At 37.4% G+C, this 25,714-nt stretch overlaps 1 protein-coding gene across 5 annotated transcripts in view; it reads right to left on the reverse strand.

Moving 5' to 3' along the window:
* Positions 1-2,485: 2,485 nt before the first annotated feature.
* The window catches only part of LOC135717829 (beta-galactoside alpha-2,6-sialyltransferase 2-like), a 54,962-nt gene continuing 31,733 nt past the window's right edge, over positions 2,486-25,714 (reverse strand). For 4 of the 5 annotated variants that reach the window (XM_065240063.1, XM_065240064.1, XM_065240065.2 and 1 more), the window contains 5 exons: positions 22,526-23,200; positions 11,531-11,628; positions 11,120-11,221; positions 10,365-10,539; positions 2,486-4,350 (listed from right to left, as the gene is read on the reverse strand). In XM_065240063.1, coding sequence (XP_065096135.1) covers positions 4,103-4,350; positions 10,365-10,539; positions 11,120-11,221; positions 11,531-11,628; positions 22,526-23,192 — 1,290 coding nt within the window. In that variant the 5' untranslated portion in view covers positions 23,193-23,200 and the 3' untranslated portion in view covers positions 2,486-4,102. Of the gene's footprint in view, positions 4,351-10,364; positions 10,540-11,119; positions 11,222-11,530; positions 11,629-22,525; positions 23,201-23,491; positions 23,515-25,714 lie in introns of those variants that run through there. The other variant, XM_065240067.1, reaches the window with a different exon arrangement.

The following is a 25,714-nucleotide window of genomic DNA, read 5'->3' on the forward strand; positions in this document are numbered from 1 at the left end:
AAAATATGTCTTTAATAAAAGAATACATTTTATTATAATTATAAAATTTTCTTATATATATATATATATATATATATATATATATATATATATATATATTTAAATTAAATCAATAATACAAAAAATCATCTTATATTAAAATATATTAAAAAACATTTGGTTTATTAAGCATATTTACTAAATGTTTAAATTATGGATTTATTAACTACTTTTGTTATTATTATTATTCACTGAATTTATAATACATTTCACTCAGCAGCTCCAAAAAATGTTATAATGTGGAGCAAAAACAGTAACAGAATTTCTGAATCAGTGCGCTCAACACAAAAAATAAAAAATAAAAAATAAAATCAGTCCTAGTCATAATTAAAATCACATGTATATCAATAATGTGATTCTTTCCAATAATCAGAGTAAGGACTTAATCACATGACAAAGATTTTTACATGACTCTTACAAACTTCTATACTCCTGCTAAGTTAACATGCCGTTTTATTTTTGGATAATTTGCTAATAATTGTGGTTATTCACAAAGCCCAGATATAGGTGAACTCACAAATAGACAGTTTCATCGGACGCATGTGCGCTGACGCGATACACGTCTGGATCCGAACTTTACTTCCGGTTTTGTTTTTTTTATGGTCTGACTAGTTGCTAAACTGGGGCCCGTTCTTCGTACGTCGCTTAATACATCCGAGATCAAATGAGACATCCGAGAAGTTTAGATCTGGCTAATTATAATCTCGCTTATTTGGTTCTTTGAACACCACTGCTGTTGATGATTATTATGGCAGGATTGAATTATCTGAGATCACTGCGCGTTCGTGCACTGCAAGAAAAGTCAATACATATCGATAGTAGAAACACTGATCAGCCACGCTGTGATTGGCCAGCTGTTACAATGGCCAAGAACACGCCCATTTTTAACCCCTGCAGTCTGAGAGCTATTGATGGAAGGTTGTGAACGTTTTATGTGACTGAATTTAAAAACCCAGTTAAAGCTACTTTAGTACATAAATCACCATAAATAATTCAAAATTTTCTGTAAAAATATAATCTTGATATCTTTGCTATGCTTGTCAAAGATTGAAATTAATGATTGTAATTAAAATTTGATGCTCCTAAAGTACTTTAAGTCTCTTTTAAAAACAGTTAAATGCTATTTTGTCTGTTTGTAACAGCAACTTAAAAAGCAGAATAAAAAAACACAGGTGGTGGCCCTCCATCTTCATGTGATGTGCTGGCAGGAGTGATGTCTCTAAACTGGCTGATTGTACAGATAATCTCTGGAGCAGTTGCTCTTTCTTAAACCGACAGCCAATGCAACAATTTAATTCCTGATAAATAAAATTTTAATTGTAGTGTATTATAAGATAGTGTTTTCCTCTCTTTTGTGCAGTTGTAGATAATACACCAACACTTTTAGCAGTTTCCAATAATGTGGTAAATAAAGTATGATGTGCAGTAAGGGAATGGTAATGTTATTCTACATCAAAAGATTATAAAATACAACCGTTTCTGATAGCAATGCACATGACAGTAAAGAAATCCTCTCAGATGGTAGTCCTTTAGAGAAACTATATGCAAGTGGTTAAATAAGTTTACTTCAATTGCATTATTCTTAACTGATTTCTGACTATATTAGCAGTATTCCACGTTAACCGAAAGTCCTGCATCTGCTGAGTCTGCACAGAAAAGTGTAGTAAAGAAGATAAAGATATGTGAAAATATGTGCAAAAAACTTATTTGGTTATTTTGGTCATTTTTGTCACAGAACAGGGACAGGGTAACATATTTGTAGACAACGTTTTAAAGATAGAACAGATAGAAATTACTAAACGAAAACCCTTTTTATGCATGACATTGAAAGCTACTTGACAATCTAAAGACAAAACTAAAATAGGAGATTAGTTTATTCAAATGAAAATTATTTCACACTGAGTAATAGTCTTTATTGTACATAACATCTATTAGTGCTGGGTATGATTAATTGCTGTTTTTATTAAGGAAAATTCAAACAAATTTAAAATGAATGTGATCAGCATGTCATTCGTTTACGAATAATAATCAAACACCTGTTACACAAAAACAAGTCGCACAAGTACAGGAAAATATATTTGTTATATTATATATTTTTTAAATAACATCGCTAAAAGATTTAATTAATATATTCTTTTTTTATTACGTGTTGAATTTGAAAAGCTCTTTATATTAATCATGCATCTTACGCAGATTGCGCTCGTATAATGAAGAATACGCGACTGCGTCAGACTTTCCGTATCACATCCGCTTAAAAAGGTACAAACTAATCTTGTTTACATGAAATAAGCCTGCTCCCGAGCAGGTTTGAGCTTAGGGACCTGTTGCTATGACACCAAGTTTAGAATGAGCTTCGAAGACCCAAATAATCCAAGATCATGCCAAATCATCAACAATCAAATCCAGCTAACTGAGTTAGCGACGTACGTAGAACGGGCCCCTGATCTCTTGAACAAAAGCCTCGTTGAAAATAACAAATGTTTTGGTTTCCTAGGTAATCTATGTGTTGTTTTTTTGCTTGTTATATAAATAAACTACGTTTAAAGAATTTTGTTGTTTTATATTCTTATTGGAGTTTACCGGAAGTTACGTGCGGACCACGACAGCCGCTTGTTTATGTTTTTACTGCTGAAACCGTCTATAGGTGTGTTACTGGCCCCTGTTTTCATTTATTTAAGTTAAATGACACACGTTCCTATGGACGAATTTAAGACAGTCGTGATAAAGACAGAAATATTATGACAATGCCTGTAACGGTTTTATACACTGCTGTCGCGCTGTTTCTGGATGAAGGCAAGTATGTTGGCAGCGAGTCGTGTTGACAGAGTTCAGGGAAAACTTAATAATCTCAAGTTTATTATGAATTCGCAGGTGCATGACAAAAAAACTAAATCACGTGCTCATTTCAGTTAGTATAGCACTATAGATGCGATTCAAGTGTTTATATAGCTACTTATATAGCATGTTTTGAGATTAAAAAGGGCATACGCCACATTTTAAGGTCTTCCTGTAGTTGATTTTATTACTTAAAACTTATCTCTGGGCATCATAATAGGATATGTAAAAGTTTTTCCTGTGACAGTAATTTCCACATGCTGCTTGAATGTAATTTCCTATGAATATGCAAATTAGTCTCTGGCTCTACTCAATGGCACAGTTTGGACCATAGATATGAATATGCAAATTAGTCCCCACCTCCATCCTTTTGTACACATAAATAAATGCTAATTTTGGTAGTTTTCGAACACATAACTGCCAAGTCTGGTTTCACATTGCATACGTGAACTGCGCCTTTGCAGCACTAACTGTTTTAAGCACCAATGTAAGCAGGTTACACTATTACACACTTCACATGAGTTCAGCACATGTGCGTTCAAATGTGATGATGTGATTGGTTACGTGTGTGTGACATAACACACCAAGGCGATTTCAATCCGCGGGAACGAAAAGTCTTTGGAAAACTCAAATATTATGGATAAAATATTCATCAGTGGTGTTGAATGATGAATGTGTACATGGTTTGTCTTAAAGCATGTTAAAACATCACATAGAAATATAAACAACAATAAAAACTTTCATGTAAATTGCACTATTTCGACCAAAGTATTGTGTTTACATGAGACGAAGGGTAATCACAATATTGCCAAAATCTCATTATAATTGCATTGTGAGGGTGCATGTAAACACAGTCATTGAGAATGATTCAAATGAATCATATACAAATCAGATAACACCTTTCTCATGAACTTACCTGGAGGACACACTCACACACGTTCGGCACAGTTTGAGGACAGTCAACAGTCATTATTGCTGATTCGTAATAGCTTAAAACCATATGGAAATGTAAAGGATCCTGCAAGGTCCCTTCTCATCAGGGCTTCCCTTCTCATCTCTCTCAACGCAAGGAGTGACCGTGTCTGCCAAATATATTTGGTAGAATTTGTTATTTGTTTAAAGCCATTATTAAACAACACTCCGAATAAAGCCTTAATATTCTGAATAAAGTATTCCGTTTTGGAACTATCCATACTGTATTTTAAACAATTGCATAGGATCGTGTAAATCACGTTGGACAGGTGATCTCAGAGAAACCTTTCAGCGTGACCTTTCCCTTTTCCCTGAGGTCGTGTTCAGAAGCCGTGCTCATGCGCTTGGTGAGCAGTTTCTCGTAAACCAGAGGGTGGTATGCTCCAAAGGTGCAGGCCGAATCGATGATGGTCTCATGATAATGGCACCGATTGGTTTGTCTCATAGAGGGGATGTACTCGTACACATCGACTTGTTCACACAGATTCATCATCACAGCAATACCTGTCAAACACAGACATACACATCATAACAGATCTGTTCAGTACTGATCTGATTTGACATTGCAAGGATCCACGCTTGGCCACCTGTGTGTACTGCCGTCAAAGTTGGCTACTTCTGTGAAGTGTTTTATTTTTGTAGAAGACCGAGACTTCTGCCCGCAGGCTGTCAACATACAGAGCCTAACAGCACCCTGCCAAGATCAAATAGAAATTGCCTCACAGCATGTATGCCCACATGCAGGGGACACACACATTAAAGAGCTTGTGGTGCTGGCACGCAAGTGTGAAGACCAATCAAGTGCCTAAAGTGCCAACAAAATGTACAAACCTCACGACGGCGAAAAGTTATTAAAAGCATTAAGAAAAATATCACTAAAGACTAATTCATCCCACATATGGCAAAAACGCTGACAAACGCAACAATCTTGTTCTATAATTCTAAATATAGTGTGTACTTATGGTATAGATTATAAACAAAGTCAATGTAAAGATACGAAAAGATGCTAATTAACATTGGGCAAGTGACCGGCGCAATTGTGTGGTATTTGCCTCAGAATTTTAACTCAAGTGGAAAATAGGCATGCCGCGTTGTCGCGCAATTAAGCCAATCAACAAGGAGCATGTCCGGTTTGACACATTCGGTTCAAACTAAAGATGCACCAATATGAAATTTCTTCACTGCTACAATAGCCGATTATTAAGATTGATATCTGCCAATGCTGATAATTTGGTGGTTACTGTATATCAGGTGTCTCCAACCCTGCTCCAGGTGAGCTACCGTCCTGCAGACTTCAGATCCAACCCAGCACCAACACACCTGTCTATAATTATCAAGCAACCATGAACACCTTGATTAGCTGCTTCACCTGTGTTTGATTGGAGTTGGAGCTAAAATCTGCAGGACAGTAGCTCACCAGGAACAGGGTTGGAGACCCCTGCTGTATATTAACTTGCATTAACTTAATTGTGAAGATTACATTTTGTAAATGATATTTATTCATATGAGGACCATTAATATTGAACATTAAACTACCGTATTTTTCGGTCTATAAGAAGCGTTTTTTTTTTTCATATCTTGGCTGGTGCTGCATCTTATAGTCAGGTGCGCCTTGTAAGTCAGTATGAATTAATTTTGACATTTATGAGGCAAGAGACATCATTACCGTCCATTACAGCCGCAAGAGCCCGCTACAGGTATATGCTGCTCCTGTATTTATGTAATTCAATGGATTCTGTAATGTGGAATGACTAGTATGTGAACTTCACGCTAGTTGACTTGTTCGGTTAATTTAGACCAGAGTCGTATAATAAGAGAGTTACGACACTCACATAGCCGTCCGTTGGAAGAATGGAATGCGGAAGTAACAGCGTGTCATAGAGTGACGCATAGTTACAAACGCAGCACTGAAGCCCATTCATTTCAATGGCACCTGCTGGTAAATCGATGAAATTACTGTTTCTCTTTACATTTTCGGACATTTCATGAATATAGGCAACAGTGATAACTTTGCTGTAGGTAATGATTATCGTTAAAAATAACTAGTAAAATTTTTATATATTTAATGATTTGTGTATAATGTGTGAATAATATAGATTTAATGGTTTAATATTTTATTACTGGTGGCCATCTACTATATTAATCATATCTTTCTCTATTTATTATGAGTAACACTAGGTGGCAACAGCGAGAAGCTAAATGCCTCATAAGAAAGTCACACTGCTTCACAATGCTGCTATGTTTTTCATTGTGTTTGGTAGGTAATACGAGTGATGTATCCTCATGTATAATTATATTAACATTTAATGTGTACTATAAATATAATCACATATGAATTTAGTGTGTTTCTGTTATGTTTCACTGTAACAAATAACCGTGTCGGCAATCTTTTTGGTAACTTTAATATAGAAAACTTTTAGAAAATAGATTGATAGCCATTTATATAGCTATATTTTTGCTACAAAATAAAAGATAAACTGTGTTGCTGTAGTTGCTATAGATAACCACATTATCTTTGGGTCACCATTAACTGTTTATATTTATTAACTGATTTACTGTATTTCCACCACTCCCTAGTAAAAAAAAAGTCAAAAACATGGTAAGTATAGTAAACAATTCACATTACAAGCTAATATTCATCTAAAATTGCTGAAAACCCATGCAAACAGATTGACAGCCTGGCTTGGTTTGGAACTGTAGAACGTTACATGAATCACGTGACCGTGCGGCGGCCAGATCAAAGCGTATCGTAACTCTCTCTTTATACGACTCTGATTTAGACTATTCAACCTTCCAGGTATATTTATCGTTTAAATAACTGATAATATTACTTTTAACGTACAGACATCTATTCAGCCTGCTGTTCTGTCTGCTGTTGTTTACTTCCAGATTAAATGTCTGATCTTCGGCTTGGATTTTGTGAAATCATTTTCTAAATAAACGCGACGTATAGTCCACTGCGACTTATATGTTATTTTGTCTTAATGACGGGTTTTTGAATGATGCAGCTTATACTCCGGTGCAGCTTATAGTTGGGAAAATACGGCAGTGATGTTTCTTTACATTTTCTAGGGCTGTGCATCGATGCATCGCGTTCCCCATTAAAAATACCTGTTTGAAATCAATTTCAAATCGCAAGGCTCCAATTCTGTGTTTTATGCGCAGCTCATGCATGCAATACGGCTCTGTGATCACTAGGAAGTCCTTATCGATCTAAAATCACTGAGTTTGAGTCGTTTATAATGCGCATTTAAAAAAGCAACACTCGTCAAACACAATCATTCAAAATATTCTTTATTATCATGAAAAATACCTGAAACAATTTGAGTAACAGTGATATAAATATTCCTATAGACATTTCCTGAAATAGCGTTTGTAATGCTACTTCTTCTGTGGCACAAATGGCATTTCTGCACGAGAACGCCCTCTGGCTTTTGGATGTGGCGACATTTCACTGAGAAATTCATTCATTGAGAAAACCCGCATTTGCACGATTTTCACAGCCCTAACATTTTCTATACACAATGCTCAAATTCATTGCATTTTCCTGTTCTCCTTTGATTGACAACATATATCGATAGCAAATTGCTTTTATTGACCGATTATTGGCCGATATATTGGTGCATCTTGTTCAAACTAGGTACCCTTCATTCTCAGTTGTGAGGCGAACAAAAACTGTAAATCTCGTGAGTAATCTAGAGCGAAGATCGCAATGCAAATATCCACGTCACTTTTTGTTTTGGGGGTGTTTGTTAGCTTAAGTTGGATTGGTGTGAATTAGTTTTAAAGGGACATTCCACTTTTTTTTTTTGAAAATATGCTCACTATCCAGCTCCCCTAGAGTTAAACATTTGATTCTTACCGTTTTGGAATCCATTCAGCTGATCTCTGGGTCTGGCACTAGCACTTTTAGCATAGCTTAGCACAATCCATTGAATCTGATTAGACTATTAGCATCGCGCTAAAAATTGACCAAATAGTTTCGATTAAAAAATGTACTCTTCTGTAGTTAAATCGTGTACTAAGACCGACGGAAAATAAAAAGTTTCGTTTTTTTAGGAAGATATGGCTAGGAACTATATTCTCAAACTGGCGTAATAATCAAGGACTTTGCTGTTGTAACATGGCTGCAGCAGGCGTAGTGATATTATGCACTGCCTGAAAATAGGCCCCTTGGTTACTTTCAATAGCAGGGGACTATTTTCAGCCATAGCCATATCTGCCTAGAAAAATTTTCCGTCCGTCTTAGTAAACGATGTAACTACAGAAGAGTCAAGTTTTAAATAGGAAAACTATAGAAACTCTTTGGTTATTTTTTAGCGTGATGCTAATGGTCTAATCAGATTCAATGGATTGTGCTAAGCTTTGGTCGGAACTTTCGGTTTCTGTTTGTTTAATGTTGCTAAACTAAACTCTTGAACAAATACCTTGTCGAAAATAACAAATGTTTTGGTTTCCTAGGTAATCTACATATTGTTTATTTTGCTTGTAATATATAAACTACTTTAAAATTACTTTGTTGTTATTTATACTTAGCAGAGTTTACAGCAAGTTACATGTTTTCCACGAAAGCCACTTGTTTATGTTGTTACTGCTGAAACTGTCTCTATAATACTGTGGTCTTTAAAATAAATTATTAATGCCTGAAGTTTTGTTCTGCCTTTGAGATATTAAAAAAAGCTAATGTCATGTGTTGTTTTGCAGTTTTACAAGTGTTTCCTCATCCTGTTTCACTGCAAACACGGCTTTCTAGAGAATGGACAGACCTCTATGCCTTCAAAAACTACTGTCATCCAGCTCAACCGCAGGGTTTATAGGAACACAGTGGCTGGCAACGCACCCTCCTCTGTTTGCCTCAACCAAAATGAATGCAGCAACCCTGTCTCAGACTGAAGCATTCCACCCGAAATCACACCTTGATGTTCCAGGTCCATACTGTCCCATGATGTCATAAAGTCATTTCCCAAATGATAATAAAAAGAACTGTAGCATTACGTGATGACTAACTGTAGTCTAAATTGTGATACACTTCTTGCACATTATTACTCAGTATTTGTATGTGCGTGATCCTAGTGGTTCCTGAATGCGTGCAACCTTGTTGATATACTGTAAGTGCATAGTGCAAAGGTCACTGGTAGCTTGTGAATATGGATATTTCAGGATCATGTGCAGGTGCATGATGTGAATTAAAGACTGAAACCATGTTTGAATGATACTGTAAGTGTGCATCAAAAAAACTGTTTTAGACTTGTGCTCAAGAATAGTAAAATCCTGTTTTGTGTTTTCTTTTACCCTTGTTATTAATCTCCTCCTTGGCTGCTGGGAATAGAGGATGGTATCATCAAGTGTATCATCCATCACATCACAAAGGTCTTGCTTCAAAGTAATCTGATGTCAAAGTGATCCAGGACAGTACCTCCAAAAATGGTCAAAGCTGTAATGGGGCGTTAAGTGTAGAGCACAGTTGCTCAAATAACCCCATTAAAAATCACTGAAAGACCTAATAAAGATGGATACTTCCCACAGACTCTGATATGTGAATTAAATACACAAGTAAACCAACTACCCCAAATGCAAGTTGCAAGGCCTCAGTATTTGTCATTTTGCTTGTGTGTCTCTCTGAGAGATCTTGACTTGTAATTTGACCTTTTATATAGAAAATGTTTACACAAAGATGAAAAATCTGTAATCATGTTATCATGCAAGTACATATGAAGTTATTTGGCGCAATACATATAAAGTTATGACGCAAGTGGTGCAGTAGGTGCCAAGTCTACTTAAGCGATAACTTCCTACTGTATATAAACAGACTAAACTAAGACATTATTCAAAATTAAAAAAAATTTCAACTTATGTATGGAAAGCAAAAATAGCTACACAATTAGATAAAATCTTACTTGATATAAACAGACTAAATTAACACATTTTACGAATGCAGACCTTCTGTGAAAACAAGTTTATTTTCAAATATTTAAGAAAAGACTTCAATATTTGGTTTAATTGTAAATATAATGTCATACATTTATATTTAATTTTTGTGTAATATTAACCTGAACCTGTCAAAATATTTATCTGGGTAACTATGTGCTATTAGTATTGGCCAGTTGTTATCTGGGAATAACAAACTTGCAAATGTCGCGACTGTCCAATCAGAATCAAGCATTTCAATGAGACGTATAATAAATGCATTTGGAAGACAGTTGTGCATTTCAAGCTTGTGCATTTGATCAATATGTGTTCCCTGGAAATCAAACCCTCCATCTTTGTGCCGCAAATATCAATACTTTACCACCTGAGCTACAAAAAGAAGTCACATTCACTATAATAAGTCACAGACAGAACTACTAGAAAAGAAATCAAAGAAAAATTGAATCTTTTGTAAAGTTTAATGCGGAACATGTGAGTCAACCACACACAGCATGGCAAATGTTTCCAATATTACTCTCCGAACATGTGGTGCGGCATATTGCTTGACAATTGAACAGATGTTCATGTATTTGGGATGCAGACAGACTTACCAATAAATCCAGAAGAAGGAGGGTTGGGCTGAATGTTCTCCTTTGTGTTGCTTTGTACAAAATCCCAGAGATTCCAAATAAAGGAAGGATGCAGGATGTAAAATAGCTGCTCTGGAAAGCTCTTTCTGTGATTAATGTATGGTTTAAAGAGTTCAAAATCTGGATTCTGGTACCACTATAGTGAAAACAGAAAACAATTATGCTAATCTTATGCATACAGTCATCTGTTTGGAAGTGAGGATTGTATAGATAAGCAGGGGTAATTATCAAATCACCGTTTTTAAAAGACAACATCTACAGACAGTTTATTTAACAATTAAACTCATTTTCTAATGATAGCCATGATGATGTTGGAACCGTAATTAGTGGCTAAAGAATATACCAAACTATAGGGCCAAAGTCTTACAACAAATAACAAATAACAAAGTGGACAGCAATTACAGTTGAACTGTCAGGGGAATCCTTGAGTCTTGGAATACGGAAAATCAGTAAATGGATGCAATGATCACTCAGCTGCGGTTAGAAAAGATGCAAATCTTTACTCGATGTATATCAGTCTCACACACACTCATGTTCATACACTTTTGTATTGCAGCACAGTCACATTAACAGATACAGCAAGAACACAATGACACCTAGTGGCTATGGATACAAAACACATCCCATCAAAAGATTCTGCTAGAAATAAACATGTAACTCTTTACATATGATGACAAAACTGAATGAAATAAACACACTGTGATCTATCATCTTACCTTTTGCAAGTCAAATTTATAAGGAGCAGGATCCCAGGCTACCAGAGTCATGTTCTTGTATTTAGAACTGTTGTTGAATTTGTGCACGGGGTTTGCAAGAATCTGTTACACGATAAATAACAGTAAGAAAATTCTATATTTGCATTCTGTTTATTACAAATATACATATTGTCATCCATATGACACTGGAGCTGTGTACGTTTGGCTATATAAGTTCTGCATCTGTCACAAAAGTTTACAAAATCTGAAGTTTTTCTTTATACTTATATTTCACATTTTAGGAACATAAGGTGGTCACAGATGTATTGGGTTTGATTCGTATTACTTACACAGTTCTAGTTTAAAAACCAACACTTGATGAGTGTTAACTTGGACTGTGCGTTTGTGTGTATTAATACAGATGACCCTCACCTGAGAGTTCATGATGCGAATGGTTGTTTTGTTGCCCACATCTCTTTCATAGCCTTCACAGGGTGCAGAGTTAAAACGCAACACTCCATCATGGGAATCTAGAATGTCAATGATTGAGGAAATTGAATCTAAATGTATATATTTAAATGTATGATTTTATATTAGTTATATGCTGGGGAAAAAAACATATTGTGACCCCAATTATGAGATTTGGTGCATCAAAGTTTAATTACACCCTTTAATTTCAATCTTTGACATGATCTTACTTAGTTAATCTTAAAGTCGCAATGAAATGAAAAACTGTCATTTGTTTCAGAATATTGGGTCTGGTAGAAAATTGCAATGATTAGCAAATAGTAACATGAACCAACTTTAAACGATCCAATCAGTTATCGCTGGACGAATTCAAGTCCAGCCCAACGTTTTTCATTTCAGAAGCCGGTTCATTACGTCACCACGGTAGAAAATAAGACAATCACTACAGTACTTCTGTTTCATAGTGACTTTAAAGACATAAAGGTTACATTTTCACAGAATGTTCTCTACATTATTAAGTAACTACTCAAACAGTGAAACTGAGAAAAATGCCCTTAAAGTTTTTTTACAACAGCCAGTCAAACATGTTACTGCAATTTTGGCTCACACGTTTCTCTTAAATGGGACAAAATTGAACCAGGAAACTTTGTCACAAGACACAACAGATCTCACAAAGCCAATTTCAACCCTTAACTCAATTTTGACCAAATGCATAGTTACTGCGCTTTGGCTTTGTAGGGCAGTATTGCCCCTTTAATGTTTAAGAAGGAAAAATGTACCGTATTAAACTCAAAGCCTGATGTACTTTGTAGATTTAGCCTTTTCTTTTACTTATTTAGAGTAATTCCTATTTGTGACCCAAATCTGCTCTTTAGTATGAAGAACATATGATTTATAAATATTGTAGGCATTTTATGTTTTCAGACAATCCTTTCACTTGCGTTCAGTGATCCCTAGAGGGCAGCAAAGACAATACACAGTAATACTGTGTAGATGGTTTAAGTGTGGGCTTCACTCTTATCTATCTCGCAATTTATCTACTTTTATTTCTCAAGGTTTTGCCTGATTTTTGACCTGAGTATGATTACATAAACTTTTAGCATTGTATATAAACACACCCAATTGGAAAAGTCAATTTGTAAATATTAATGTAAAAATCAGAAGCACAATAAAAATAAAAAACATAAACAGCAATCACATGTACTAAAAGCTAAGGGAAACAAATGAGCCTTAAGTAAACTATAAGAATGTTCATATTTTTAATAAAAAGAAAGAGCCCTTCAGACCAACATGATTTTCTAAACGGGAGATAAGTATTTCATGATTAAAAGTGTCAAAGGCTGAGGAAAGATCAAGCATAACTAAGATACTGTAACTGAATCGTACATTTAGTACGATCGAACATCATTTAGTAGTTTTACAAGAGCTGTTTCTGTGCTGTGCATGGATTTAAATCAAAGTCTGTTTCAAGCTACTGTAACAAGATTTCTAGGCATTTCTCTCAGATTTCCAAGAAACAGTGCATGTAGAAACAAGTTCTTGTGACTACTTCTGTGATTTTTTTCACTGTCATCTTCTTGTTTTTGATTTCTTACACTCTCATATTCATATATCTATATTGCGTGTTTTATTGTTCTATCACCTCCTCATTTCTTCATTCCACCTCTGCACTTAATTCATTGTCCTTCTTGTAATTAGTCCTTGATTAATGCACAATGCTTAAATGTTGAATGCGCTGGAGCACTCAGACTGCAGCTGACAGTCAATAACAGATAAGCATGAAGATTGTGTACCCTGTCCTCTTTAAGGCCCTTGAATAATATTCCCTTGCCTCATTTTCAGTAAGAAAGAATGAGCACCAATGCCAGAAACCATAAAGAATTCTTAACCTATCCTACAACATCAATATATTATATATAAGTGTATATTATATATATATATGTGTGTGTGTGTTCATCAAATACTATCACTTCAACACCGCTTAATACCGGCCCCTTGAAATATCTGTTAAACGTCATGTCAACTGTTCAAGTTGGAAAAAGGCATTGAAAGTATTTTTTCGTTAGAAACCTTGGTGTAATCATACAACATATACCAGAATAGTATTACACCTAGCAGCATTTTGTAAAAAAAATTTACACGGACCGGTGGCATCGTGAGAGGGTATGTAATAGAGGCAAGGTATCTGCCATCTAGGTGGTTGCAGCATGGGGACTACAAACCAAGATGGCCACCGGGTCCCGGACTACAATTACCAGGTTCCTCAATGGTGGAGACAGCTGTTGCCAATGAAGGAGAAAAGCTGTTAATGAGCTGAAAACAGAGAGTCTTGATTTTGTTTGGTGTTTGATAGGACACACACATTTAAGTTGATGATTAAAAAGAACCCAGTGATTTGATCTCTGCTTGGACTCGATTTGTGAAACAACCCACACTTTGGTGATACCCTACCTCTCACGATGCCACATATGGTGGAGAATGCAGTTCCAATGCTGTGAGTGCTGATGTCCAATGGAGACTGGGAAGATCTGACTGTGAAATTCGCAAAGCTAAGTACAAGAGACCATAACATTACAATGGAGGAGTTATTGAAAGCAATTCTAGAAACTAACAAAGTCCAACAACAAACTAATGCCGCATTAGTAGAAGAACAAAGACGTGCAAATGAGTTGAAAGCAAGGGAGCTTCAATTAAGAATGAGCCAAGAAAGCAACAAAGTCAGAGCTAGTGACTTCATTCCAAAAATGGGGGTTAACGATGATGTGGAGGCATTCTTGTATGCTTTTGAGACAACAGCACATAGAGAAAAATGGCCAAAAGAACAGTGGGCCGGGATTTTGGCACCATTTTTATCAGGTGAATCACAAAAAGCTTTTTTAGATTTGGACCCTATAACTGCAAATGTTTATGATAGCTTAAAAACTGAGATCCTCAGCAGAAATGGCCTCACAACATTTGGAATGGCCCAGCGAGTACATGAATGGGGTTTTCAAAAAGACCAACCTCCCCGTGCACAGTTTCATGAACTGATGCGCCTGACAAAGAAATGGCTACAACCTGAAAAGAGCACTGCAGCAGCTGTGGTTGAGAAGGTGGTGGTAGATAAGTATTTAAGAGCACTTCCATATGAAGCAAAAAAAGTAGTCACCCAGAGCAACCCAATAACGGCAGAGGAGTTAATAGAGTCGGTTGAAAGATATCAAGCTAATGTGAATATGTTAAGTTTCCGAACACAAGCTAACTCTCCTCCACAGACAAGGAAAACACCCAAAGGTCGATCAACACAGTGGTTTAACCAGAGGAAGGGAAACAGTAGTCCCTACGAACAACAAAAAGCATTTGCAGATTACAGTCCTCGAACATGTTACAAATGTGGGGAGCTTGGTCATATCTCTTGGCAGTGTGACAAACCAGATGAACCAATGCCAACACCAGATTCTTCAGGGAGCAAACAGACTAACCTCTTTGCTGCATTTATGGGATCCACAAACTTCCCGGCCATTGCATGCCCTGTGACGATAAATAGCCAGGATGTGGAGGCCTTATTAGACTCAGGGAGCATGATCACTTTGGTCCACAAGTCACTAGTCAACCCCGCTGAAATTTCTCTGGAAGATACGGTGCCGGTGTCTTGTGTGCATGGAGACACTCAGAAATACCCAACAGCTGCACTAACCCTCATCACCACCAAAGGGAGATGTGATATAAAAGCAGGAGTAGTGGACAAATTGCCAGTAAGTGTGCTCATTGGCAGAGATTGCCCGGTGTTCTATGCTTTGTGGCAGGACTTATCAGGGAAAAAGATGAGGGATACCCAAAGGCCTAGAGGTAAAACCAAATTTAATGAAGACCCTTCCCAGGGGAATCAGAATATAAAATATACGACCAAATGTTGTTTTCCAGTTCAGACTCGTGCAGAACCAAGAGATATTCCAGATGAGACTGAGACAGCTTCTGAGAAGGAGTCATCACTGGAGAGCGGGGGTGAAACTGGAATCAAAGCAGAGACTGTGCCGTTAAGTGGACAATATGGTACGTCACAGTTAAATGACCAAACATTAACTAATGCACTGAGAAATGTCAGAGTGGTGGAAGGGGTAGATAAGGAACAGGGACACCTTACATATCCTTACTTTGCAGTAAAAATGGTCTGCTTTATCGAGTAAACAAAAGCAGAGAGGACATCCAGGAACAGCTTCTGGTACCTAAGTCTCATAGGTCAACAGTGTTGCATCTATCTCACACCCACCAACTTGGAGCCCACTTAGGGGTCAATAAAACTAAGGAGAGGATTCTTCAACGTTTTTTTTGGCCCGGAATTTACAAAGATGTAGAAAACTACTGCCACAGCTGTCCAGAATGTCAACAATTAGCACCAAAACACACAGAGCGGAACCCTCTAATTCCCCTGCCAATAATTGAAACCCCATTTGAAAGAATTGGAATGGATATTGTGGGTCCCCTCCCCAAGAGTTCTAGGGGACATCAATACATTTTAGTGATGCTAGATTATGCTACCCGATATCCGGAAGCTGTTCCCCTGCGAAAAGCCACAGCCAAACAGGTGGCCAAAGAGCTATTTCTCCTCAGTAGTAGGGTAGGGATCCCAAAAGAGATCCTAACAGATCAGGGGACCCCCTTTATGTCAAGGGTTGTTAGGGAGATGAGTAACCTGTTGAAAATCAAACAACTCAGAACCTCAGTTTACCATCCCCAAACAGATGGGCTTGTAGAGCGCTTCAATAGAACGCTCAAACAGATGTTACGAAAAGTAATCGATAAAGATGGACGAAACTGGGACCAGCTTCTACCCTACCTTCTATTTTCAATGAGAGAGGTACCCCAGGCCTCTACGGGATTCTCCCCTTTTGAATTGCTTTATCCACACAAGCCAAGAGGTCTTTTAGACATTGCCAAAGAATCTTGGGAAGAACAGCCCTGTCCACACAGGACTCTAATTGAACATGTGGAAACTATGAGAGAGAGAATGGCAGCAGTGGTCCCCATTGTCAGAGAGCACATGGAAAAGGCCCAGAGGGAGCAACAAGCCACCTATAACCGGACAGCACAGCATAGGGAGTTCAAAACAGGAGATAAGGTATTAGTACTCATACCTACGGCAGAAAGCAAGTTTCTCGCCACCTGGCAAGGGCCTTTTGAAGTAGCAGAGAGAGTTGGAGAAGTAAATTATAGAGTGAATCAACCAGGTAAGAGGAAGTTACAACACATTTACCATGTTAACCTTCTAAAAAAGTGGCATGCAAGAGATGTATTGTTTGGTGGTGGTCTAACTACAGAGAAGGTTAATGGTCCAAGAGAAGAAGTCCAAGTCAGTCCAGACCTGACACCACAGCAGCTGCAGGAGACATTGGAGTTAGTAGAGCAGAATAGAGATATTTTTTCTTTTGAACCTGGTCACACCCACGTGATTCAACATGAAATCCGCACGATACCTGGCAAAATCATACACCAACGTCCATACAGAGTCCCTGAAGCCCGGCGAGAAGCTATCAAAGAGGAGGTAAGAAAAATGTTAAAACTAGGGGTCATTGAAGAATCTCAAAGTGCCTGGTCAAGCCCTATTGTGCTGGTTCCCAAGCCAGATGGAACAATAAGATTCTGTAATGACTTCAGGAAACTAAATGAAGTGTCACAGTTTGATTCTTATCCAATGCCACATGTAGATGAGTTGATTGATCGCCTGGGCAAGGCCAGATTTATTACCACCCTTGATTTAACCAAAGGATACTGGCAGGTTCCTCTTTCTCCGGAATCCAAAGAAAAGACAGCCTTCGCTACCCCTGAAGGACTATACCATTATGTTCGTCTACCTTTTGGCCTTCATGGGGCACCAGCGACTTTTCAGAGGCTGATGGACCGTGTCCTCCAACCTCATCAAAGGTATGCTGCAGCGTATTTAGATGATGTGGTCGTGTATAGCCGGGACTGGGAAACCCACTTAATGCAAGTACAGAAAGTGTTGGATTCAGTAAGAGAGGCGGGCCTCACTGCTAACCCTAAAAAGTGCAAACTAGCCTTTTGTGAAACAAACTACCTGGGATACACTATAGGACGAGGCCTAGTTAAACCCCAAGAGCCCAAAATAAAGGCCATTCAGGACTGGCCTAGGCCGTCCACAAAGACCCAAGTTAAGTCTTTCCTAGGCCTGGCCAATTACTACAGAAGGTTTGTCCCTAACTTTGCTAGTATGATTGCTCCCCTCACAGAATTGACCACGAAACAACATTCCAGGATGGTGAAATGGTCTGAAAAGGCAGAAGAATCATTTGCACAACTAAAGAAGGCCCTGACGTCTCATCCTGTCCTGGTGGCACCTGACTTTAAGAAGTCTTTTATAGTACACACGGATGCATCAGAGGTGGGTCTTGGGGCAGTATTATCCCAAACACAAGGGGGAGACGAACATCCAGTTTTGTATATAAGCAGGAAGTTAGCAAAGCATGAAAAAAATTACTCCACATTGGAAAAAGAATGTTTAGGAATCAAATGGACATTGGAGACCCTTCGATACTACCTTCTAGGGCGGAAGTTTGTCCTGGTTACAGACCATGCCCCATTACAGTGGATGGCAAGGAATAAAGAGACAAATAGGAGGGTAACTCGATGGTTCCTGAGCCTCCAAGCATTTAATTTCTCTGTCATTCACAGGCCCGGACCTTGCCATGGCAACGCTGATGCCCTCTCACGACGAGAAGCCCTCTACACTTTCTCCCTGCAACCACGAGCCACAGAGCAGGAAAGGGGGGTGTGTGGCATCGTGAGAGGGTATGTAATAGAGGCAAGGTATCTGCCATCTAGGTGGTTGCAGCATGGGGACTACAAACCAAGATGGCCACCGGGTCCCGGACTACAATTACCAGGTTCCTCAATGGTGGAGACAGCTGTTGCCAATGAAGGAGAAAAGCTGTTAATGAGCTGAAAACAGAGAGTCTTGATTTTGTTTGGTGTTTGATAGGACACACACAAAGAGAAGCTGGTATAGTTTTGGTTAACAATCGTTTTGGTATTTAAGTTGATGATTAAAAAGAACCCAGTGATTTGATCTCTGCTTGGACTCGATTTGTGAAACAACCCACACTTTGGTGATACCCTACCTCTCACGATGCCACAGGACCATTAAATGTACACGGAACATGAAAAATATTTCCACCCAGTGGGGTTAGTTTTAACACTGTGTTACAACTAACCTCTCAGTACTAACGACATGAAAACAGCTAAAGTTAGCATAATTCTTGCCGTTGTTTTAAATCAGCTACACACTAATGATTGCTGGCTGCCAACAAAATGAATGTTGTCCTATCAAAAATTGTGTCAACATTTATTTTTGTTAATATCAATGATTGAATAAGGTGATGTCAAAGATTAAAATCATAATAAAGTTAATGGCATAAATCAGACTTTGATTTTCATTATCTTAGAATTTGATTCATGGGAGTAACATGATCTTATCTAACTCATCCTAAAGCTTTTAAGCTACAACAATCAAACTTTGCACAAATCTGCAAACTGATCTGAATTTGGTTGCTATATCTTTTCTAAGGGATCATACTTACAGTTCTCCTAAACCGACCAATCAAACACCCCAAAAAATACCATAGACATAGATTCATAGAATGTTTAGGCTGAATGTTTGTTTGCAAATGTTAACTTCCAACTCTCACACATACATAAAGTACATTCCATAATTCTCTCCCACACGCACAAACACACAAATGCAACACATAACAGTTTTCTCTACATTATGGGGACTTTCCATAGACACACTGAATTTTATACTGTAATCCCCTAGCACTCTCCCTACCCCTAAACCTACACAAACCTTTCTACATTTATCTGTCTATCTATCTAAATTTCATCAAACGTTATACTTAGGGCTGTCAATAGATTAAAATAATTAATCTAGATTAATCGCATGATTTCATGAGTTAACTCGCAATTAATCGCAAATTAATCTCACATTTTTATCTGTTCTAAATTTACCTAATTTAACACTTCTCAAGTTTTTAATGCTCTAATCAATATGGATTTGGACAAATATATATGTTATATGCAAATGTATGTTTACAACAGCCTGTTTACATTTTAAACAGAACCATCAGCCATAGTTTTATATATGATTTTCCCTTTAGAAGACCTTGTTCTTTCTCCATTTCTGTTTGCTGCTGCATCATTTGTGACCTGTGCTGACAAATTGAGTTGGGATGAGCAAATTTTCAAAAATAAGCTATTTATATTTTAACATTAAAAAACTTCAAAACAATGCATGATTTGTTGGAATCTGACAAAACATGACAGAACAACACCTGTTTACGCAAAGCAAAAAACAATATTAATATATGTTAAATATATGTTTTTCTTTTATTGTTTCATTTTGACATTGAGACAGACCGCTTTAAGATATTGTAGGCTAATGCAAGGGTTTAATATAATGTTACACAACAGATACTTTTCCTCAACAGTTAACCAAACATTCACTTCAGAATATAACAATTATAGGTCATACCTGCGTGAATTCTTGTCAAAACAGATATTTGTAATTAGATGTCTATATCGGTGTCGTGCACTCGCGCGTTTGTGTGCATGCATTTCAGACGTCAGCATCAGGAAGATCGCTTTTGAGTCTTGTCACTCTTAATAACTCTTTTAACATTAATCAGGTCCCGAACTTTATCTCTCTTAATAATTATTTTAACATCAAGCAAGTTCTGCAGTCTATTTTCTGTAATTTCTGCATGCTTTAAAAACAAAACAAAAATACGAGCAAGAATGAAGACGCATCTTTGCTTTAGATTATGGATTTGGGACGGTACACCTCTCAGGAGATAAAGATCATTTTAGATGTTTGATGACCATTTAGAGCATTGGATTCGCTAGACGAGAGCTTAATGTTCTTATTTTTATGAAAACCTCCGACTAATCTAGATAGCGTGGGTCACTTGCTGCCTCTCAATTCATCCAGCTGTGGGCTAGACAAGGGTCAAACAGAAATTGCGTGTTGTGTAATTGCGCATTAATAAAATTATTGGTGTTAAAATAAATTTGTGTTTTTACGCGTTAATATTGACAGCCCTAGTTATACTATTTTTTTACTTTTAGACTAAATATCAAGTTTGTTCATAAGTTTGTTGTTTTTAGCTAGTTTTAAATATTATACCTGCACAACCAGGGGCGAAAATCTCATCTAAATGTTGGGGGGGACAATAAACATAAAATTTTTCAAGAACAATTTTTGAAGGGGACACCAATAATACAGGCAAAATTGTACTTGCAAGGAAATGGGTACAGATAGAAAACGTTTCTCTTTCTCTATGAACGGACGCAAATTTAATTTTAATACATATGAATGCAGAGGTGAAAAGAGTAATACAATTTTCTACTTAAGTAATAGTAAAGTTACTTTAATAATATGTTACTTAAGTAAAAGTAAAGTTACTTTAATAATATTTTACTTAAGTAAAAGTAAAGTTACTGGTCTAAAAATCTACTCAAGTAAAAAGTCATTTTAATTTTAAGAGTTACTTTTTTACAGCGGGGAGAGGTTTCTAGTATAGTTCACAAAGGAAGGATATATACATCTCAAACTATGTTTTTAATTGTAAACATCTCTACAATTAAAGTGCAATAACAAATGTTAATAAAATAAAAAGCTTTTTATAACTAAGAAACATTTATGGAATTATTTAATGATTTTTACAGGTGAGTTATGCACTTTTGAAGCAAAAATAATATGAGGTCAGCAGCTAGTAAATACAATCATTATATGAAGGTTGTAATTGATGTATTGCTGGTAACATACATTGTTATTAAACTATATACATAAATGAACATATAATGAGATGAGTGCCATGGCTATACACTATACATCCTTTACACGTTTATTAGCTCCCAGACCTGTGTACCTGATGTCTTTCAATCTATCTCTCTCGCGCTCTCTCTCTCTCTGCAATGTCTAATGATCTGCGCATTCTCGAGGACGTTCTCAAGTTGTTTGACTTGACGCGAAGCTGCTAGACCTCAGAAGATAATGCGCATGTATTAAAAATGCATCGTGCAAATTAGCGGTTAAACACGGTCGGCAATTCTCAAACTCCGTACTCAAGAGCATGAACCCTACCTGAATGAAACAATCGCTTTGCGTCAATGGCCAGGGGTTTCTTTCGTAAGAATTGAATTGAGGGTCTGCATTAGCCTGCGCCTGTCTCGTCCCTCTCCATGGTTCTTTTTGCGCGTTCCCCCGCCCATCAATCAATCATCCGACCGTGGCGCGTCTTTATCACCTTACTTTTTTATTTATTTTTACTCAGTAACGGATATGATTTAACATGTAGCGAAGTAACCAACAATACTTTAAACATACTTAAGTAAAAGTAAAGTACAGATTTTAAAAACTACTCAAAGTAAAAGTACACAAAAAACTCAGTTACAGCAAGGTGAGTAAATGTAATTTGTTACTTTCAGCTCTGCCTCACCTCTGCATGAATGCATAAAAATGTTTTCTTGATCGTTTATCTGCTTCTGTTCTCAGAAAACGAAATATGTTCATGTTTATATGTCAAAATAGTCCAGTTTTAAAACATATGAGGATAAACTGATAAGTGATGGGAAACGTTGTATTGTATATAGCTTATTAACGCGTCGGCTCCGTACACTTCTCTACCACCGGAATGTGTGGTGGTGAGGTAAAAGGGGCGTGGGCAGTGGACCAAACCACTGTGAGGCAAGGGAGGGGGAATCCAAATATTTAAAACGTTTTTTTGTTGTTGCTCCGTTTGCATTTGTATTGTTTCACTTCTTACACAACTAGTTTAAGTATTATAAATCATTAAATTATTTTCAATACACATATTCTAATGATAATTTAGGGGGGACAACCCTCAGATAGGGGGGGTCCTGTCCCCCCCGACCCCCCCGGGATTTCCGCCCATGTGCACAACTCACCAATTTCTTGTCCTAAAGATGAGTTAAGGATTGAGGCCGCTGACATTACGACAGCACATGTCCTGTACACCTTCTCCAGGGGTTGGGTTGGAACCAGCTTTTGAAAGCCTAGGCGAGTAAATGGCTGTTCAGAGCCATCCAAAATCTTGATCTGTGCTTGCTGTTTTAACTGACACAGTAACTCCTCCTTGCCCCTGTTTGTGTTACGTTGGCCTTTGTAGAGAACTCTGTGCTTATTGCGACGAACGTTATCTTTCATGGCTTCTTGTAGTCGTTGACTTAACATATTGGATGACACCTGTCCATTCCACAGACCTTGGATTAGCGACAAAGAATTGTCAGTTTTAGTCCTTATCTTGCCTTTCGTAATTCCTTTATTTCTGAAATATAGCCACTCATCCAGCTTGACAGGAACTGGAAATACTTGTCTGCTCTGGAAAGAACCCCTCCTCTCCGCGAACCGAAGCACTCTGGTTTTGCTTAATTCTTTGATGTCTCTGGAACTATGCTGACTGACTGACTGGTTATCCTGAGAGTCTGAAAAGTAGGTGAAGATAGCAAAGAAGAGCAACATCCAGACCAGCAGCATCACCAGAAGAACTTGAGCCGACTGCTTCATGACATGTCCAGGATTCTGTCCAAAGGTTGTCATCACCCCGTTCCACATATCTCAGCCTGGAGGAAGACAAAGAGATTTTGTGAGTGCTAGTGTTGCTCTTCTGACAAGACCCACTTATACCAGCATGAACTCCCATGCTTTCCAGTTCCCATGTGGACTGTTTGATAGCAATAACCATAAATAAACTGATTAGTCTTGTAAAACTGTCAGACCAAGAAAGTCTTAGATCAGACGGAGCTGACAACCTTAACGAGCTTTGCATGTACAAAGGGTATGTGTTTCAAGAATTGTTTACATTTCAAACAACACACTTTGCATCCACCGGTATTGTGGAAAAACTCACCAACCTCATACATCAACTCTTCAACCTCTTGCAGCCTGGCAGAAGCCTTCAAGCCCTCAAGGTCAGACTACGCAATAGTTTTATCCTCAAGCCATCAGGCTCCTTAATATACTGTGACTGGATTGATAACAAACTACACTAAACTTTTTGAAATTCATGCTAAGACTTGACGATTGGTATGTGCTGAGCAGTATGTTCTTGACAGAAGTTCACACATGGCTGTTTCATTACCTTGAGCTTCTTAATATTTAATTCAGCAGCTTTACACATTCTATTAGAAGAGTCAGCTTATCTATTTTGGTCCTTGTTGCCTGCTTTTTCAAAAAGACACTTTTTTTCTTGCTGTCCGCAAAGCTTTTTTAAATAAATGATCAGTCATGAGTAATGAAACAACAGTCAACATTGATCTTTTCACTCTGTGATATAAGTTTCACTCAGTGTTGAAAGCAGGCATGAAAACGGGTCAGGGGTGAAAAAGGTGAGAAGGGCGCTCGAGGGGCGATGTGGCCTCTGATGGGGCCGTGAGGTGGGAGGACCCCCCCAGAATAAATATTATGGGCTCATTAGGGAACATGCTGTAACTTAACTTATTTATTCTTCAGGCATGTGAATGGCCAAGGACAAAAAAGAAGGAAGGAACTCAACATCCCTCCACGTGCGCAGAAACAAAATTCCCACCATAACATACATGACCATTATTTCAATTATTTAATTCTGACGGACAATTTAGATTTAAAATGTAAACATTTGACTAGTAACAGAAACCATGTTTAATTAAATGGGTTGATAAATGTGGAAAGCTGTAACAAGTAGAATTCCCTTACTATTTTACATCTGCAATAATTTTATTTAGCCATAATCTGACCATCAGTCACAAGGCCATAAAATTTTAAGTTGGTTTTGCAATAGGGTGGACCTGAAGGCCTACATCTAATTTAAAATGACTTAATTTTACAATATAGTACTGGTTAAATGAATAACATTATGGTTTTTGAGTCATGGGTTGAATAATTTTCAGATAAGCAAAAAAGTGATGTGGGAAAATAAAATAAGAACAAATCAAGACATTACAAGCATATAAAATAGAAAAGAACAAAGTTACAAATAAAGTAAGATCTAACAGTATTGATTAGGTAGAAAAACAGTATCAAATTAAAATAACACTGTTTTCATACTATAAATTAAATATAATTAATCTTTTTAAAGCTATAAAAGTGATTTTCCTTTTGTCTTTTGTAGTTTGATTAACATTATGACTCAAACATATGCATTTCTTATGAGACGAACTGTCCCTTTAACAACGGAGAAGCTCTATACACTGACACATGATCAACTTCTCACTTATAATAAACGACTGTTTTTATGAGAATACTTGCAGAGACTGTGGTATTACAATAAAGTTTGTGCCTATATCTCCTGTCAAGCCCCAAAAAATATGCGTTTGCGTGATTTTTGAGTTTGTGCGCGTATGCGCACTGAAAACAGTTCACTTTAGCATTTTTGTCGCTCAAATAGTCTAAAATCGCTTAAATGTTACTGTAAACGGTAAACTTTCTTATAAACTGTATTAGTAACAGTATGCTCTTATTACAGCATTTTATGCAATATTTTGCAGTTTCACCATATTTACATTTAAGTACTTACAGCCGTAGACTAGTAGACCAATGTGTCTTACAAGCGAGGAGTACGTCCATAATTCGTTCCAATCCATTCCAACAAAAATCTTTTAGGTCACTTTGCAGTGTCAGTCTGTGTAGATGTGTTGTTTTAATTGATTGACGCATTAGAATTCTACAATGATAGTTTTACAGCGTTTTGTGTTGACTTTACGTGCCGAAAGCAGTCGCTCTACGCAGCTTCAACAAGCTTGTATGACGTAGAACACAGAAATGCGGATGACATCACAGTAGTGCGAGAGCCGTTCGAAAGCAGACTTTCTAATGGCTTCTCGATTCACTCTCGTGATACTTTGATGTCACCTGCTTGCCTGTCGGTTTTAGCAGCGCAGCATGAACTCAAACAAATCTAATGTCTGTGATACATGTTTGGATGACGGCGAAGGGCGCGTCTTCAAACAACGCGCGCATACCCCCCCTCCCCCCAAAAAAATGTTTTCTCATCGAATCTACATGATTCACGTGGGTCACCTTTTTTGGATTCAAAACGGCGAATTTCGCCGAAAGGTGAGGGATTTTCATGCCTGGTTGAAAGATTTGAATCTCATGTA

This window comes from Paramisgurnus dabryanus, chromosome 7 (assembly GCF_030506205.2).
Source record: "Paramisgurnus dabryanus chromosome 7, PD_genome_1.1, whole genome shotgun sequence".
Classification (NCBI taxonomy): Eukaryota; Metazoa; Chordata; class Actinopteri; order Cypriniformes; family Cobitidae; genus Paramisgurnus; species Paramisgurnus dabryanus.